The 18,896-nt window shown below is 44.9% G+C and overlaps 1 protein-coding gene across 1 annotated transcript in view; it reads left to right on the top strand.

Annotated features, from left to right (window-relative positions):
- Positions 1–17,991, top strand: part of TTC14 (tetratricopeptide repeat domain 14) — a 30,433-nt gene extending 12,442 nt beyond the window's left edge. Inside the window, exons 6-12 of the mRNA XM_044291345.1 lie at positions 2,758–2,910; positions 5,170–5,241; positions 5,329–5,448; positions 13,991–14,113; positions 14,408–14,525; positions 16,145–16,254; positions 16,846–17,991. Coding sequence (XP_044147280.1) covers positions 2,758–2,910; positions 5,170–5,241; positions 5,329–5,448; positions 13,991–14,113; positions 14,408–14,525; positions 16,145–16,254; positions 16,846–17,596 — 1,447 coding nt within the window. The 3' untranslated portion in view covers positions 17,597–17,991. The remainder of the gene's footprint in view (positions 1–2,757; positions 2,911–5,169; positions 5,242–5,328; positions 5,449–13,990; positions 14,114–14,407; positions 14,526–16,144; positions 16,255–16,845) is intronic.
- The last annotated feature ends 905 nt before the right edge of the window (positions 17,992–18,896 follow it).

The following is an 18,896-nucleotide window of genomic DNA, read 5'->3' as shown; positions in this document are numbered from 1 at the left end:
GCGCGCAATCACTGCAGGGGCCCAGCCGATGCCGGCGGATTAACCCCTTCTCCGCCGCGGTTCACGCTGACCACGACACAGAAGGGGTTTGTGTTGGGTGAGGGAGCGCATCGAGTCCCCACGCTGCTGTGGCGGGGACTCTGTGTCAGAAGGCAGCCTGACGCTGTGCAGAGGTTGCCCAGTGCCTTGCACGGCATTGGGACCTGCCTCAGGCTGGGTCTCCTACGAAACCTGTTCGTGTACTACTCACTTTAGTACACAAACAGGCAATGCATTACAATACAGATGTATTGTAATGCGTTGCAGAGGGGATCAGACCCCCAAAAGTGAACATCAGAAATAAAGTAAAGAAAAAAAAGTAAAAGAAAAAGTTTTCAATAAAATTAATAAAGTAAAAAAGAAAAAAACGCCCCTTTCCCCTTATTTTATAATAAAAATCAGGAAAAAAAACACACATATTAGGTATCGCCGCGTCCGTAATGACTGACTCTATAAATATATCACATGATCCACCCTGTCCAATAAACACCATAAAAAACTTAAAAAAAAGCAATTTTTGTCACCTTACATCACAAAAAGTGCAACACCAAGCAATCAAAAAGGCGTACGATATGTCCCAAGAAAATTGGTATCGATAAAACCATCTCATTCTGAAAAAAATTAACCCCTACCTAAGACAATCGCCCAAAAAAATTAAAAAAAATATAGCTGGAGACACTAAAACATAATTTTTATTATTTTTTTGTTTGTTTCAAAACTGCTATTATTGTGCTAAAGTCAAATACATAAAAAAATATATACATATTGGGTATCGCCACGTCCGTAACAACCAGCTCTATAAAAATATCACATGACCTAAGCCCTCAGGTGAACACTATAAAAACTGTGTAAAAAAAAAAGGTATTTTTGTCACATTACATCACAAAAATTGCGACAGCAAGTGATCAAAAAGGCTATACCCCCAAATCAGAGCCAATCAGTCACCTCATCCCGCGAAAAATGATTTCTTACCTAAGACAATTGGTCAAAAAATAAAAAAGCTATGGCTCTCAGACTATGGATACACTAAAATATCATCATTATTTCGGATTAGAAAAATGTTATTGTGTAAAACTTAAATCAGAAAAAGTAGACATATTAGGTATTGCCACTTCTGTAATGATCTGCTCTATAGAAAAAAAGTCACATGACCTAATCCCTCAGGTAAACGCTGTGAAAATAAATAAATAAATAAAAACTGCGCCACAACAACCTTTTTTTTTTTTTTTTTGGTCACCTTGCCCCATAAAGTGTAATAATGAATGATCAAAAAATCATATGTACCCAAAAATGGTACTAATAAAAACGTCAACCCTTCCTGCAAAAAACGAGCCCCTGCACAAGACGATCGGCAGAAAAATAAATAGGGCTTTCTCAAAAAATGGAGATACAAAAACGTAATTTTTGTTTTAAAAAATGCTTTATTATGTGAAACTGAAACAAACATCATAGAAAATAGACATATTTGATATCATTGCGTCCGTAACAACCTGCTCTATGAAATTGGCGCATGATCCAACCTGTCAGATGAATGTTGTTAAAAATAAAAACAAATATTTTTGGGTTACCGTGTCTCACAAAAAACGTAATATAGAGCAATTTAAAATGTATATGTACCCCAAAATAGTACCAATAAAACTATAACCTTATCCCGTAGCTTCCAAAATGTGGTAACTTTTTTGAGTTTTTTCTCTAGGGGTGCATCAGGGGGGCTTCAAATGGGGCATGGCATCTAAAACCAGTTCAGCTAAATCTGCCTTCCTGTGTGGCCATACAGCAGTTTACAACCACATGTGGGGTGTTTTTGTAAACCGCAGAATCGGGGTAATACATATTGAGTTTTGTTTGGCTGTTAACCCTTGCTTTGCTACTGGAAAAAATGGATTAAAATGCAAAATCTGCCAAAAAAGTGAAATTCTGAAATTTCATCTCCATTTTCCATCAATTCTTGTGGAACACCTAAAGGGTTAACAAAGTTTGTAAAATCAGTTTTGAATACCTTTTAAGGGGTCTAGTTTTTGGTAAATTTGGAATTTTTTCACAAATAAAGGTGAAATATATTGACTCAAATGTATGACTATCCTGAAGTACAATGTGTCACGAGAAAACAATCTCAGAATGGCTTGGATAAGTAAGTGTTCCAAAGCTATTACTACATAAAGTGAAAACTGGCCCGAGCTAGAAGGGGTTAAAATAAATACATGGTCAGCTACCGGTAATTGAGTGCAAGTGATGAAACCGCCTCTTCCTTGTCTATATACTCTAGTAGGGAATAATGATGGGACATCTCCTTTTAAGGGTATGTTCACACTGTGAAAATACATGTCAGAAAAAATCCTACGTGTATTTTTGCAGTGGAACCCGCAGCTGAAATCTGAGTCTGACCCTTGGATTTCTGCCGCAGTTTGAACTGCTGTGGAAACCTCCCTTGGATTAGCAAATATGAGCCATGTGTACTAACAGTGCATTTTCCAATTGAAAACAATGTTAAGTGTATTGTAAGCGTTTGTTACATGGATTCTAGAGCAGAAAAACACAATCTACATTAAAAAATGTTGTGCGCAGTATGCTCCCCCCCCCCCCCCATAAAATAGCATATTTGACATTATGAAAAGCCCACCAAATGAGCCATAATGTCAGCAGATGCTAAAAATAAGAAGCTCATCCTTTTCATGGTAAAAACAAGTATAACTACGGACTCAATTTGTTTCCATCCAGACACAGTACTGCCTTCTCCAGCAGCAATGACACTTACGAAAAGGTCCTGCGGCAATCTGTCGCATTTTCCAACCCATCTACTGTGGAATTCCTCTTGAATACTCTTGGAATTGATGAAACAAAGCCACCATCATTAATACGGGGCCTGCAGAGGTAATGTTATAACAGATCCACAAGGTATAAATGATGTTGGTCTCCGATACTTATGCAGCTGCATAATGACTAGTAGTCTGTCATTTGCTAATGCACGGAAGATATGAGACCGGTTCGCTTAGGTTGCATGGCTTTTCATAGATCATAAAGCAGATCTGTGTGTTTGCTCCAGATTTTCTCTTAGCTACAGATGTTCTGCGTTGAGTCACTCTGGCATTTAGGCCATGGTCACACATTGTGGCACTTGTTCAAATGAACAGGGATGCTGACATGAACACCTTTTACTGCGATGGAAATGAATGGGTTTTAAGGAAACTGCATAGCACAGATTGCTTGGCTGCTTTGGTAACCCCTAATGTACTCCGTATGCATTCTGTTTTTCCTTTCCGTTTAAAGATGGAACATGTCCTATTATTGCCCGGAAATCACGTTTTGTGGCTCCATTATAGTCAATAGGGCAGCAAAAAAAAGGGAACACATACGGAATGTACTCCATGTGCCTTCCATATCCGTTCTGTTTTTGCGGAACCATCTATTGAAAATGTTATGCCCATCCCAATTTTTTTCTATGTAATTACTGTATATGACATATGGAAAAACGGAATGGAACCAGAAACACTACTGAAAAAACGGATCCGTTAAACACAGCCCTTAGGGTCCATTCACACGTCTGCATGAATGGTTCCACAACCATTCCGCAATTTTGCAAAACGGGTGTGGACCTATTAATTTTCAATGGGGCTGGAAAAGATGCGAACAGCGCACACTGTGCTGTCCGCATTCGCACTTCCGTTCCGCCCAAAAATAGAAAATGTCCTATTCTTGTCCGCAAACACGGACAAGAAAAGGCATTTCTATTTAAAGTGCCTGGCATGTGCGGTCTGCCGGTGTCCGTGTTTTGCGGACGTGTGAATGGACCCTTAACCCCATAGTGCCCAAGCAACTTTTTTTTCACTGTTGCATTCCAAGAGCTATAATTTTTATTTTATTTTTTCATTGATGTAGCTGTATGGGGACTTCTTTTTTGTGGGAACAGTTTTTAATGGCACCATTTTGGATACACTCAGCTCATTGATGAACTGTTATTAACTCTTTCTGGGAGGAGTTGGGGGGGGGGGGGGAGAAATCAGCAATACTGCCATTGTCTTTTTACATGCTGTTAGTGGAATTAGAAAGGTAATCTATTAGGCTGTGCCACCGGCCTGGCCTAATAGGCATGGACAAAAGGCAGACCTCAAGGCCTTCATTAGTCCCCTGGCTGTCATGTAAAGGCCTCAGCACCCTTTGGTCATATTTGCTGGGGTGCCAATGGGTGACAGAGGGAGCCCCCTCTCTCGAAAATCACTTAGATGCTGTAGTTGCTATTGACCACGGCATCTAAAGGATTTAACAGTCCTGTGTAGCAGTTATGCTGATCCGAGCTGTTAGAGCAGGAGCCTGGCTGTGATTAGACTGCTGGTCTTCTGCTCTTCCCTGCACAGGAGACGCCTGCAGCACTTATTCCTTCATAAGAAAACAGCCATATAGTCCAAGGCCCCTTTGTGACCACCATATAAAGATGCATTTGTGGTAACTAAGGGGTTGTTCTGCTTAAAAAGTACTGCTGCTGAGTTCAGATCAGTCATTGGTATCTCTATACTTACCCCCGGTACCTTACTGAGTCCACAAATCAGGGTTTCATGAGGAGTACAGAAGTAAAAATTATTAATGTGAATTCAACTGCAGCAGTACCATTCATGCATTACTGTAGTTCATATTGCTGGACTGAGGTGACAGTCCTTTTAACTTTTACACCAGGGCCCATGAGCCTTCAGCTACACCCCTCAGAATGTGGTCAAATACTAGGGTTAGTTCAATGGTGAATTTCGTTTAGAAATTGATTGTAACGCATGAAGACAGTTGTTTTTTTTCTTTTTCTTTTTTTTCCTCTTCAACACAGTTGAAAAAGATGGAAGAAATATGGGATAATGAACTACCATTCTCTCAAATTTTTATTACTATTTTATTTTTATTTTTTTAGAAAGTGGCAGAAAAAACACCTGCTAGTCAGGAGGGGTACTGCCTTACTGCGCCCCAAATCGCTGTTTTTACATCCATTTTGTAAACCTTTGCCGCTGTTCTTCAAGTTCTTGTGCACGTACTTATGAAGGACTTCTACACTTAAATGGAACAAGTCTCACTAAATGTTAATTGTTAAATATTAACCAGTATTGTTACTCTTAGTACAAGATTAAACTGAAAAAAAAAATATTTCTGCAGGGAGAATTTTTGTGACCAAGATTATGCTCCTCCTTTAAGAAGAAAACAGTCGTCTTCATGGGCATTAAAGTGGTGAGCGAATGTTTTTTATAATTTTTTTTTATTAATATCCTTATGGTAAATTACTCAAACACCTTCACAACCATTTGCTTTTTACAGTGTGAAGATAGGAGTTGATTACTTTAAACTGGGTCGTCATGTTGATGCTATGAATGAATACAATAAAGCTTTAGAAATTGACCCCAAAAACGTTGAAGCTTTGGTCGCACGAGGTGCCTTGTGAGTATTTATTACTTCAAACTGCATTCTATGTATGTACAATAAAATATATAATTAATTTTTTATTTTTTTTGAAGGGGGGGGTTAACCCCTTCCCGACATATGACGTACTATTACGTCATGGTGATCGGGCGGGAACTGGAGCGGTGCGCGCCCAATCACTGCAGGGCTCCTGCTGTTTCAGCCGGCATCGCTGTACAAGCCGATGCCAGCGGATTAACCCCTTCTATGCCGCGATCAGCGCTGACTGCTGCATAGAAGGGGTTTGCGGTGGGTGAGGGAGCCCATCGGGTCCCCGCGCTGCTGTGGTGGGGACTCGATGGGTGAGAAGGCACCCTGATGCCATGTAGAGGCTGCCCAATGCCTTCTACGGATGCCCAGGAGATCCAACCTCAGGCTGCGTCTCCTGGGCAACCTGTTTGTAAGTATAATACACTAACAGGCAATGCATTACAATACAGATGTATTGCATTGCAGAGGGGAGCCGACCCCCAAAAGTACAGTCCCAGAGTGGGACAGAAATAAAATTAAAAAAACAAAAAAACGCCCCTTTCCCCTGATTTTATATTTAAATAAAATAGAAGAAAAAAAAAAACACACACATCTTGGGTATTGCTGCATCCGTAACGACCGGCTCTATAAATATATCACATGATTCACCCCGTTCGATAAACACCATAAAAAAAATAAACATTTTTCACCTTACATCACAAAGTGCAACACCAAATAATCAATAAGGTGTATGCCCTCCCAAAATGGTACCAATAAAACTGTTACCTCATCTCGCAAAAAAAGAGCCCCTACATAAGACAATCGTCCCCAAAAAATAAAAAAATAAATTAGCTCTCAGAACATGAAACTAAAACATAATTTTTTTGTTTCAAAAATGCAATTATTGTGTTAAAGTAAAATAAATAAGAAAAAGTGTATATATATTAGGTATTGCCACGTCGGTAACGACCTGCTCTATAAAAATATCACGTGACCTAACCCCTCAGGTGAATGCTGTAAAGATAAATAAATAAAAATGTGCCAAAACAACCAATTATTTTTGGTCACCTTGCCTCATAAAGTGTGATAATGAATGAACAAAAAATCATATGTACCAATAAAAACGTCAACTCTTCCTGCAAAAATCAGCCCCTGCACAAGACGATTGGCAGAAAAATATAAAAAAAATGGCGTTCAGAAAATGGAGACACAAAAACATATTTCTCGCTCATATCATTGGGGGACACAGGACCATGGGTATAGCTTGCTGCTGCCACTAGGAGGCGACACTAGGCTGAAAGCTGTTTGCTATACCCCTTCCAGCCTGGAGAGAGCATATCAGTTTTTAGCTTAGTGTCGTAGGAGGCAGACCTCCCTGCTGCGCAGGGTGGCATTGCAATTTTTTATTTTTTATTTTTATTTATTTTTTTCAGATTCCGGATGGGGGTCCAGGGTCGCTTGCGTCCCTGCATCCCTGGGAGGCTGGCCGGTGTACCTCGTTCACCGCCTTGCCCCCCCCAAGAAGGCAAAGTGGACCAGGGCAGCCTCACTCCCCTGCTTCCCCCCAGCTACAGGGTCATCCTCCCTTCAACCCTCCTCTGCCCGGACCCCTGCGCCTGGTGCCAGCGGTTTAGGGGTGACCCTGCTGGCGATACAACTGAGGGTGAAGACCACAGATGAAGACAGGTGAGTGGATCTTCGCCCTCAGCGCTCCCCTCTATCCAGACCCCCCTCGCTCAGTGAACGGCACGGGAGGAGTGCTTACAACGGGCCCTTGCGTTATGCCGATCGACCTCCCAGTTCCGTCCCCTCCACTGCGCTGTTTTATCCGCGCATCTCAGGCTTGTCGGCCACCGCCACATCGGGCGGTCCGGCGCCTCCTGACTGTCCGCCGTTCCGCTCCCGCTTCGCCGCTTAACTCGCCGCTGCGCCGCGCACATGTTTTCGGTGCGGTTGCAGTCGGCGTTCCGGCAGGGACATGTGGTGCACAATATCCAGGAAGGGGGCCTCCGCGCGGACATATTGGGGAGGAGCTTTAGGCACTGGCCGCAGCTGCGGTCACGTGATCGGAGGGGGGCGGGACGCAGTTTCCCCACTTTAATCGGACTGCCGCTCCCGGGCTTTGAGGGGGCGTGGTTTATTCTCCCGCCCTGCTACATCTTCCTGTTCCTTCCGACTCAGCGTGGGTTAGGACACAGGACCTGGGATCCCTCTCCGTTTTTCTGGTAGGCGATAGATACCCCGTCCAGCAGGAAGGTTCTGACCATGTCTGACCCGGCCACTGACCCACCTCAGACTACCTGTAGGACCACTTACTATGCCTGTTCCGTGTGTTCAGCTAAATTCCCTCGGGGCCAGTCACTTTCACTGTGCTCGGCTTGTCAGAAGCCTGCGCAGAGCAATCCCCCTAGAACACTGCAGCCCGCAGAAGCGTTAGATCGCCCGGTTCAGGGGGAACCAGACTGGGCAAGGTCTCTGTCACGGGCAGTGGAGGACCTCTCTAAGATCTCCCATTCCACCCTTTCACTGCTGGGTCGTTTAGTGGAGAAGTCGCCACCGGTGCAATCCGCGCAACCGCATTGCACGCAAACCAGAGGCAGACCTCCTGGTAAGCGCCCCAGAGCAGGCAACCGTTCCTCCTCTGACGCCTCAGCATCCCCCCCTGCTCCTGGATCCCAGTCACAGGCGTCCTCCCTGTTAGGTGACGCACTGTCAGAGGGTGAGCTTGGGGATTCGGATGCGGATATGGATCTGGAGCACTCTTCTCAGATTGCTTCCATGGTGGATAGCCTGATTTCGGCGATAAGGGACACCTTCCGGGTTCAGGAGGATCTTCCCTCCGCTAGCCAACAAGGGGTGTCGTTTCTGCGTGCGAAACAGACCCCCAAGGCGTTCCCATTGCACGAAGATTTTTCTATTGTGGTTAACAAGGCTTGGGACCAGCCGGGTTTGCGTTTTGTTATCCCAAAACGTCTGGACCTTCTCTACCCCTTTCCACGCGAGACCGTGGAACTGTGGTCCTCCCCGCCGAAGGTGGATCCGCCGGTGGCTCGCCTGGCAAAATCTACGACCATTCCGGTAGCGGATGGTTCTTCACTCCAGGATCCGGGGGACCGTCGCGTGGAGTCGCTCTCCAAGTCAATCTTTACGGCGAGCGGTTCGGCACTGCGTCCGATTTTCGCGTCCGCCTGGGTTGCCAAGGCAGTTTCGGAGTGGTCCATCCGGTTAAGCCAGGACATTTTGTCCAACCTCCCGCCTGCTGAGCTCGAGTTGTCTGCGCTCCAAATTTCCCATGCGGGGAAATATATCTGTGAAGCGGCACTGGATGCTGGGTCGATGGTGGCCCGTGCCTCAGCTCTCACAACTTCGGTCCGCAGGGAGTTATGGCTCAAGGCCTGGAAGGCTGATTCTTCCTCCAAACGCTCTCTCCTAAAGCTTCCGTTTTCTGGGGCTAGGCTTTTTGGGCCGAAACTGGATGTCATAATCTCAGAAGCTACGGGTGGCAAAAGCACCCATCTGCCCCAACCCAAAGCGAAGCGGCCTTTTCAGTCCAGATCTGCGTCTTCACGCTTCCAGTCCTTTCGCCGTTTCTCGGGCACCCGTTCAGTTCCCACCTCCGCGGCGGGACCACCCAACCAGGATCGGCGGAAGGGCCCATCTTTTAAGCCCCAGCAGGCTTGGCGTCCGCGTGCTCAGCAACCTCGCACAGCGCCAAGTAAGCAGCCTTCCGCATGAAGGTTTGTCCCCACCCTCTCAGGTGGGGGGGCGTCTTCTCCTGTTCCAGGACATTTGGCACGCCCACATTCCGGACGCATGGGCGCTCGAGGTAGTTTCTTCGGGCTACAAAATAGAATTCAGGTCCCTTCCCCCCAACCGTTTCTTCCTTTCCCAGCCTCCCAGAGATCCCGTCCGGGCCGCGGCTTTCTTGAACGCCGTCCAGTCCCTACTTCTGCGGGGGGTGATTTCTCCGGTACCTCCAGAAGAGCGTTTCACAGGTTTTTATTCCAACCTGTTTGTGGTCCCCAAGAAGGAGGGCGATGTGAGACCGGTGCTGGACCTCAAGCTTCTGAACCGCTATCTACGGGTTCAGAGGTTCAGAATGGAATCTCTTCGCTCCGTTGTGGCCTCATTGGTGCAGGGGGAGCACATGGCGTCTTTGGACGTACAAGATGCGTATCTCCACATACCTATCGCTACCATGCACCAACGTTTCCTCCGGTTTGCCATCCAGTCGGATCACTTCCAGTTCGTCGCTCTGCCATTTGGTCTGGCGACGGCCCCGCGGGTGTTCACGAAGGTTCTGGCACCCCTTCTGGGGATTCTGCGGTCCAGAGGCATTACCCTTCTCCCATACCTGGACGACATCTTAGTCAAAGCCCCGTCAGCGTCACAATGCGCAGACAGCCTTCGGATTACGATGAGCATGCCTGTCTCCGACCACTCGGATCAGGTTCCTTGGTATGACGTTGGATTCCGAGGCCGCCGTGGTCCGTCTCCCTCTGGACAAGAGATTGGGCATTCAGAATGCAGTGGTTCTGCTCACCCGGCGTCGCAAGGTATCGATTCGCAACTGCATGCGAGTTCTGGGGCTGATGGTGGCCTCATTCGAGGCGGTACCGTTCGCCCAGTTCCACACCAGGGCGTTTCAGCGGCTCATCCTGTCCTCCTGGGACAAATCCCGGGATTCGCTGGACCTCAGGATCTCGCTGTCTCAGCCCGTTCGCGAGGCTCTCGCCTGGTGGATGATTCCGGACCACCTGTCGTCAGGGAAGTCGTTCCTGCCGGTGTCATGGACGGTGATTACGACCGACGCCAGCCTCCGCGGTTGGGGAGGGGTCTTCGGTACTCGGACAGCCCAAGGTGTCTGGTCTCTGTCGGAGTCCAAGCTACCCATCAATATCCTGGAGCTCCGGGCCATCTACCTCTCCCTTTGCCATTGGACCACCGATCTGCGGGGCCGTCCGGTCAGGATACAGTCGGACAACGCCACAGCGGTTGCCTACGTCAATCACCAGGGGGGGACGCGCAGCGGACCGGTGATGGACGAGGCCGCGAGGATTCTGCAGTGGGCGGAAGCCCATGTCCCGGTGGTCTCGGCGATCTTCATCCCGGGCGTGGACAATTGGACGGCGGATTTCCTCAGCCGAACGACGGTGGACTCGGGGGAGTGGGCTCTCCACCCGGAGGTGTTCGAGGACCTTTGTCTCCGGTGGGGTCGCCCGGAAGTGGACCTAATGGCATCTCGGTTGAACCACAAACTCCCGTGCTTCCTGTCTCGCGCAAGGGATCCGATGGCCTACGACGTGGACGCACTCGTGGCACCGTGGGACGACTTCAGTTTTCTGTACGTATTCCCGCCGCTGCCGCTCCTACCGCGGATTCTTCGCAGAATCAGGATGGAGGGTGTTCAAACGCTCCTGATTGCCCCAGACTGGCCGCGCCGAGCTTGGTACTCGGAGCTCGTTCTGCTCCTGGGGGACGCGCCGTGGCCTCTTCCACTCAGGCCCGACCTGCTCTCACAGGGCCCAGTCTTCCACCAGGGTTTACATACGCTGCGTTTGACGGCGTGGCTATTGAAACCTTCCTGCTGAAGAACAGGGGTTTCTCGGATGCGGTCGTTCGCACGATGATTAGGGCTCGGAAGCCCTCCTCTGCGAGAATCTACTATCGTACGTGGAGGTCGTTCTTGAAATTCTGTGAGGACAGGGACCTCCCCTCTAGGAGGTTTTCCCTCCCTACGGTGTTGGCCTTTCTTCAGGCGGGTTTGGAGCTGGGTCTGGCCCTAAGTTCGTTGAAAGGGCAGGTTTCGGCCCTTTCCATTTTTTTCCAGCGTACACTGGCGGTGCTGGGGCCTGTCAAGACCTTCATGCAGGGTGTTGCGCACACCGCGGTTCCATATCGGCCACCGTTGCATTCCTGGGACCTGAATTTGGTGCTGGTGGCACTTCAGTCCGAGCCGTTTGAACCCCTGCGAGAAGTCTCCCTCCGCATGTTGTCATGGAAGGTCGCATTCCTGGTTGCCATTACGTCCATACGTCGGGTGTCGGAACTGGCGGCACTGTCGTGCAAGGAGCCCTTCTTGGTGTTCCATCAGGATAAGGTGGTGCTCCGGACGGTGCCGTCGTTTCTGCCGAAGGTGGTGTCGGCGTTCCATGTCAATGAGGACATTGTCCTCCCCTCGCTTTGCCCTAAACCTTCCCATCCTAGGGAAGTGGCGCTTCATCGTCTGGATGTGGTGCGGGCCTTACGGATTTACCTGGCCGCGGTAGCCTCCTTTAGGCGAGCGGACTCTCTGTTCCTAGTTCCGGAGGGTCCTCGGAAGGGTTTGGCGGCATCCAAGGTGGCGATTGCTCGGTGGATTAGATTGGCCATTCACGAGGCCTACCACTCCAAAGGCAGGGTTCCTCCGCCTGGTGTCACGGCTCACTCTACCAGGGCGGTCGGGGCTTCTTGGGCACACTTTCACCACGCTTCGGCGTCTCAACTGTGTAAGGCAGCGACTTGGTCTTCGTTGCACACCTTCACCAAGTTTTACAAGGTGCATTCGTTCGCATCGGCGGATGCTGCTCTTGGCCGTAGGATCTTACAGGCCGCAGTGTAGTGGCTCGACTCTGGAGGTGGAGTCAGCGGTTTTCCCACCCTGGGGACTGCTTTAGGACATCCCATGGTCCTGTGTCCCCCAATGATATGAGCGAGAAAACGAGATTTTTGTGAACTCACCTTGTAAAATCTCTTTCTCGCTTTATTCATTGGGGGACACAGCACCCACCCATTGTTGTTGGTTTCTACTGAGACCAGTGGTCCAAGTTACCGGTTGGGACTGAGGTCAGGTTCGGTTGTGTTGTTGGACTGTGGTCTTCCTGTTTTTGTTTTGTTTCGGTATGTTTCTCCTACTGCTGAAGCACAAACTGATATGCTCTCTCCAGGCTGGAAGGGGTATAGCCTGCAGGGGAGGAGCAAACAGCTTTCAGCCTAGTGTCGCCTCCTAGTGGCAGCAGCAAGCTATACCCATGGTCCTGTGTCCCCCAATGAATAAAGCGAGAAAGAGATTTTACAAGGTGAGTTCACAAAAATCTTGTTTTTTTTTTTTTTCAAAAATGCTTTATTATTTAAAACTGAAACAAAGAAAGTAGACATATTTGATATCACTGCGTCGATAACAACCTGCTCTAAAAATGGCGCACGATCTAACCTGTCAGATAAACAGTGCCAAAACAGCCATTTTTTGGTTACCTTGCCTCACAAAAAAACGTAATATAGAGCAATTAAAAATCATATGTACCCGAAAATAGTACCAATAATACTGTCACCTTATCCCCTAGTTTCCAAAATGGGGTCACTTTTGGGAGTTTCTACTGTAGGGGTGCATCAGGGGGGCTTCAAATGGGACATGGTGTCTAAAAACCAGTCCAGCAAAATCTGCCTTCCAAAAACCATGCGGCAGTCCCTTTCCTTCTGCGCCCTGCCGTGTGCTCTCACATCAGTTTACGATCACATGTGGGGCGTTTCTGTAAACCTCAGAATCAATAATAAATAAATAAATGTTTTGTTTTGTTTGGCTGTAAACCCTCGATGTGTTAAAGAAAAAAATGGATTAAAATGGAAAATCTGCCCCCAAAAAATGAAATTTAGAAATGTCATCTCCATTTTCCTTTTAATTCTTGTGGAACAACTAAAGGGTTAACAAAGTTAACCCTTTAGGTGTTTCTATTATTTCAGCCCCCCAAACTGACTTCAGACCTGAACTGGCCCTTTAAAAAGTGGGTTTTGGAAATGTTCTTTTTTTAGCTTCTAAAATTCTAAGCCTTCTAACATCCCCCAAAAATAAAATTACATTTTCAAAATGATGCCAACATAAAGTAGACATCTGGGGAATGTTGAGTTATATTTTATGAGGTATCACTTTGTCTTAAAAGCAGAGAAATTTGAAATGTTCAAAATTGCTAATTTTTGACATTTTTGGTAAAATTTGGATTTTTTCATAAATAAAGGTGAAATATATATTGACTCAAATTAATGACTGTCATGAAGTACAATGTGTCATGAGAAAACTATATCAGAATGGCTTGGATAAAGAAAAACGTTCCAAAGTTATTACCACATAAAGTGACACATATCAGATTTGCAAAAAATGGCCTGAGCAGGAAGGTGAAAACTGGCCCGGGGTAGAAGGGGTTAAGGAAGATATATTACATATAGTCTCATTGCTTCTCTTAGAACCGCACCATAGTATTAGTTGGAGACCTTTTTAGCCAGTTTTGCTTCCCTCTTTATGAAGTCTGAGGCATTCAGTGCTACAGTAAAATCCCAAAGAAGTCTATTGCTGCAGTTTTATGGCTACAATACATTGTAAGGAGCTGTAATATCATTATGTGCATGAAGCCTGAGATCATCATTTACAACACTAATATGCGGGAAGGTCAATTCGGAATTCATACACTAGCAGGATGGCCATTTACATTTCACGAATGATATATTTTATGTATAAACAACCAAAGTGTCATAGACTTTGCTTATGACTCCTAATGTGCCCCGTTTTCATTTTTTCTAGATATGCTACGAAAGGCAGCTTAAATAAAGCAATTGATGATTTTGAAATTGCCTTAGAAAACTGTCCCACGCATAAGAATGCAAGAAAATACCTTTGCCAAACCCTTGTGGAAAGAGGCGGACAGTAAGTATGCTTAAAAACAAATTTACTTTGCCTGAACATTTCAATGCAATCATTTTCCTGTTATGGTTCCATCTGAAAAATTTTCCTCCATATAAAAATATATAACTTCTTCTTCTGTCCTGAAGAATAAAAGCCAATTCAAGCTTCAATGGAGAAGTATGAAATTGTACCACTTGTAGATGTAACTTTTGTCTTTCCAGTTGTAATCTTTGCATTTATTCTGAAATCTTCCTAAGCCTACACTTGTCTATATTAGTCTGTTCTGTTAAAATTAACATGGTGACTGAATTGCAGGCTGGAGGAAGAGGATAAACTACTGAATGCAGAAAGTTACTACAATAAAGCTTTGACAATAGACGAGTCATTCACGGAGGCTGAGGAGGCACTGAACAAAGTGCGGCAATGTATACAGGTGATTCTTTATTTTCTCTTACTTTGCTATGGACATGATCAAATAAGCAACGTTGGAATGCCATGTGTGATCTCCTCTATATTGATATTGTTGGGCTACTACATAAGGCGAGGTTTCTTCTCAAATGATCTTAAAAGGGTTTTCTGAGACTTTACAACTCGTATGTAATCAGTATCTGATTGGTGGGGGTCCGACCGATCAGCAGTTTGAGAAGGCATCGGTGCTTGCAGTAGCGCTGCAGCCTTCTCCCTGCTCTCCAAGCACAGTGCCATCCATTTGATTTTGGCTGTGCTTGGTATTGCAGCTTAGCCCCATTCACTTCTATGGGGCTGAGCTGTGCCTAGGCCATGAGACCAATAAATATGACGTCACATGGCCTAAGAAAGCTGAGAAAAGGCTGCAGCACCAGTGCCTTCTCAAACATCTGATCAGCCAGGGCCCCGGGTGTCTGACACTCACTGATTAGATATTGATGGGCTATCCAGAGGATAGGTCATCAGTAGTAAAGTCTTGGAAAACCCCTTTAAGGAATAATGCATGTTACAACTTGGGTTTCCATATCCCTTAATGGAGTTGTCCCATTAAGACAACTTATCAGTTATCCACAGGATAGGAGATAAGAGTCTGATTGGCAGGAGTCAGACTCCTGAAGCCCCTGGTGATCACCACAACAGAGGCCCATGTTGAATGGAGTGTCTTCATGGGACAGCCAAAATAGCAGGTTACAATTGGAGCGGCAGTGTGGAGAATGCAGGCACCCATTCTCATGATTGGTGGGTACCACAGGTGTTGGATCAGACACATATCCCCCATTCTGTGGATGGGAGATAAGATGTTGTAATGAGACGAGACCTTTATGAGCGAGTAGAGAGCTAGAGTTGGAATTTTGATTATGGTAAACTATTAAATATCATTAATTTACTAAAGATGTACTGCTAGTCTTTGCCTTTTATATATAGAAGCTCACTTTGGGGGTAGGGAAAGCCTGTGGCTATCATCAGCAGAATAGAGGACTGTAGTTAACAAGTTTACACCGGAACTATAGCTTTCCAGATGATATTTACTATAAGCTACAATAGTTTCAGGTTTGTGCATTGCTTCCTGTAATACTGATGATGTATCTTCATGTGTCTCCTCCTGCCTTGAACTCTTGGTGCTGTGGCTGTGAATATCCATAATTTCCTTTCCTGTTTTGAAAATGGACTTTGATCCCTAAACTACCACCTAAAAATGGACCCGGGTCAATGTCATCTGGTTTGTATGAACATACTCTTAATACTTTCTCATTTTTATTGACTGCTATTTTGTCTTTTTGTACTTTTTTATTTTTTTATTTTTTCTTATGGTTATATCATGCTTGGTAAATTGATGCCCATGTAAATCATGATTAAATGGCAATTAATACCTAATGGGTTTAATGTGGACATTTCCACTTTCCCACTTTTGTGCCCCTTGAATTTTTTATTTCCTTTTATCTCTTGGATATACAACTATATGGCTTATTTATTCAAATATACATATGGCTTATTGTCGTTTTAATGTGGGTGGTGGGACTGCTGAATATTATCTATAAAATGCATGTGTTTATAACAATATCTTTTTGATAACTTGATAAAAAGAAATCTTTGGAAAAAAGAGAGAAACATGAAGAAATTGAGGAAAAAGCTAAAGAAATGAAAATAGAAACAAGTGCAGAGAAATTGCGTAAACTGCTAAAAGAAGAGAAAAGGTACAGATGTTTAATCTTACTTGAGGGATCCAGATCAACCAACTTTTAATGTCTTCATCAGACCACCCCTGTCCATATGCTGTATTAGAGCGTATGGACACCTTAGAGTTGATTCCATGTTTGGGACCTCTCCTTCCCCTTTATGTTCCAGAGTGTAGAGCTACTCTGACAATCATTTTACTGTTCTGGTGGGCTCAAACCATTGTTGTTTTGCATGGATGGCCATTTATCTGAATGGCCACTATGTGGTAATATAACAGGGTAAGGGCATGGCTGACCGAAGCTTCCCTGATGATGAATTGATCGCCCCAGGGGTTGCTTTGTAAGAGATACCCACTTGTAAAAAAGCTGTTTTTAAGAGTTAAAGAGGTACTATGATTCATATAAAGATCTCAAATTCTAATCTAATTTGTGCCAAAATGTAATACTGAGAACAGATAGTTGAGGAAACTTCAATTAGTGCAGTTAGATTCTTGGCATTAGGAGCTGTACTTTGGCACCAAATTTTCACAATTTTGTTACAAACGTGAGCTGCTCTTATTTCTGAAAAAAACAAAAACAGTTTTTACCAATTACTATTTATGATGATAGAAAGAAGAAACGCAAAAGATCCTCCTCATCATCAAGTACTTCATCTTTGGAGAGCTCTTCATCTTCTAGCCATAAAAAACACAAGAAAAGGAAGAGAAGTAGAAAGCATTCTGCGTCGTCAAGCCGTTCAAGAAAGCACTCATCCAGTGTGTCGACTCGTGAAGATGAACAGCTTACCCCACCCGCAGAAACTTCTGCCTCTTTTCTGAAACAAGATGACCACAGGCTTTGTGACAGTCAAGATAAGTCTCGCAGAAAATACCTGGAATTCAAAACAAGGAATCGATCCCTGTCGTCTTCATCTTTGGAGTATATAGATCCTGTTGGAGGTAGGTCTGAAGATTCAAGAGATTCATACAGTAGTGCAAAAACTCATGCTAGTGGTGGCACATCAAAAAATGTGACCTCAACCAGTAAGTATAGACCTGGTAGAAGAGATTCCACAGACTCGTACAGCAAAAGAACAGAAGTGAAGCACAGAGATGACACTAAAGCGTCATTCAGTCAAAAGTCTGATTCTTATCAAAGTAAGTATTCTGTGTCAGACTATGGAACCAGTGACAGAAGATCTAGTGGGAGTAGTAGTAGATCACATGAACAGTCTCTCAAAAGAAGTGCAAATACATCTCATAAAGAATCCCAGAATGGTGATACAGCCGCCAGTAAGGCTTTACCTGGCAATTTGTTGAATATTCTCACCCAGATTGCTGAGTTTGAGAAGGAGAAAGGGGTCAAACAAACATGTAAATAAAACGTTCTTCCTTTTGTTACCATGAGCCTTTATTTTGAAAGAGAAATTTTATGCGTTTATAATGAGAAAATTCAGATGGCTTGTTATATCCACAGTGTCCTGGATTATGAATTGGACAATGTGCTTTTTTTTTCCTTGTACAAAGACGCTGCCTTTTCTGGGGTTACACTATTTGTAATATTTTGTCTTTATGATACTACAGTGCTGCATGGAAAGTAAGTTGGAACACAACCCAGCAGTGAGCTACTGTGTTATTTACCACCATTAAGACAATACTACACTATGGTCGATGGCCTTTTTATGTACAACTGTGCACTTTCGAGTGTCTTCTGACACAATCTGTGGTGCACTATTGTTACCGATTTGTTAATAAACTCCAGATCATAATGTGAATATTGGGATTCTAGTTCTCTTTATCTTCTTTTGTAACAAAGGTATTTTCAAACTTGCTCATTGTTCATATAGTCCGAAACAGGAAAGTGATATACAGTGCTGCCCATAATTATTCATACCCCTGGCAAATTTGGACTTAGTTACTTTTATTCAACCAGCAAGTAATTTTTTGACAGGAAATGACATAGGTGTCTCCCAAAAGATAATAAGATGATCTACAAGAGGCATTATTGTGGGGAAAAAATAACATTTCTCATGCTTTATCTACATTTGCGCAAAGTGTCCAGTCCAAAATTATTCATACCCTTCTCAGTAATCAATAGAAAAGCCTTTATTGCGTATTACAGCAATCAAACTCTTCCTATAATTGCAGACCAGCTTTTTGCATGTCTCCACAGGTATTTTTGCCCATTCATCTTTAGCAATGAGCTCCAAATCTTTCAGGTTCGAGAGTCTTCTTGCCATCACCCTGATCTTTAGCTCCCTCCACAGACTCTCAATTGGATTCGAGTCTGGACTCTGGCTGGGCCACTCCAAAACGTTAATGTCGTTGTCTGCTAACCATTTCTTCACCACTTTTGCTGTGTGTTTTGGGTCATTGTCATGCTGAAATGTCCATTGGTGCCCAAGGCCAAGTTTCTCTGCAAACTGCCTGATGTTGTCGTTGAGAATCCTCATGTATTGCTCTTTTTTCATGGTGCCGTTTACTGTGATTAGGTTCCCTGGGCCATTGGCTGAAACCCCCCCCCCCCCCCCCCAAGCATTAGGTTCCCACCACCATGTTTGATGGTGGGTATGCTGTTCTTTGGGTTGAAAGCTTCTCCTTTTTTACGCCAAATGAAGGAAACATCATTGTGACCAAACAATTCAATTTTTGTTTTATCTGACCATAACACAGAAGACATCT

The sequence above is a fragment of the Bufo gargarizans genome, chromosome 4 (assembly GCF_014858855.1).
Source record: "Bufo gargarizans isolate SCDJY-AF-19 chromosome 4, ASM1485885v1, whole genome shotgun sequence".
NCBI classification, from domain to species: Eukaryota; Metazoa; Chordata; class Amphibia; order Anura; family Bufonidae; genus Bufo; species Bufo gargarizans.
The sequence above is the reverse complement of the archived record's forward strand: the minus strand, read 5'-3'. Positions and strand labels throughout refer to the sequence as shown.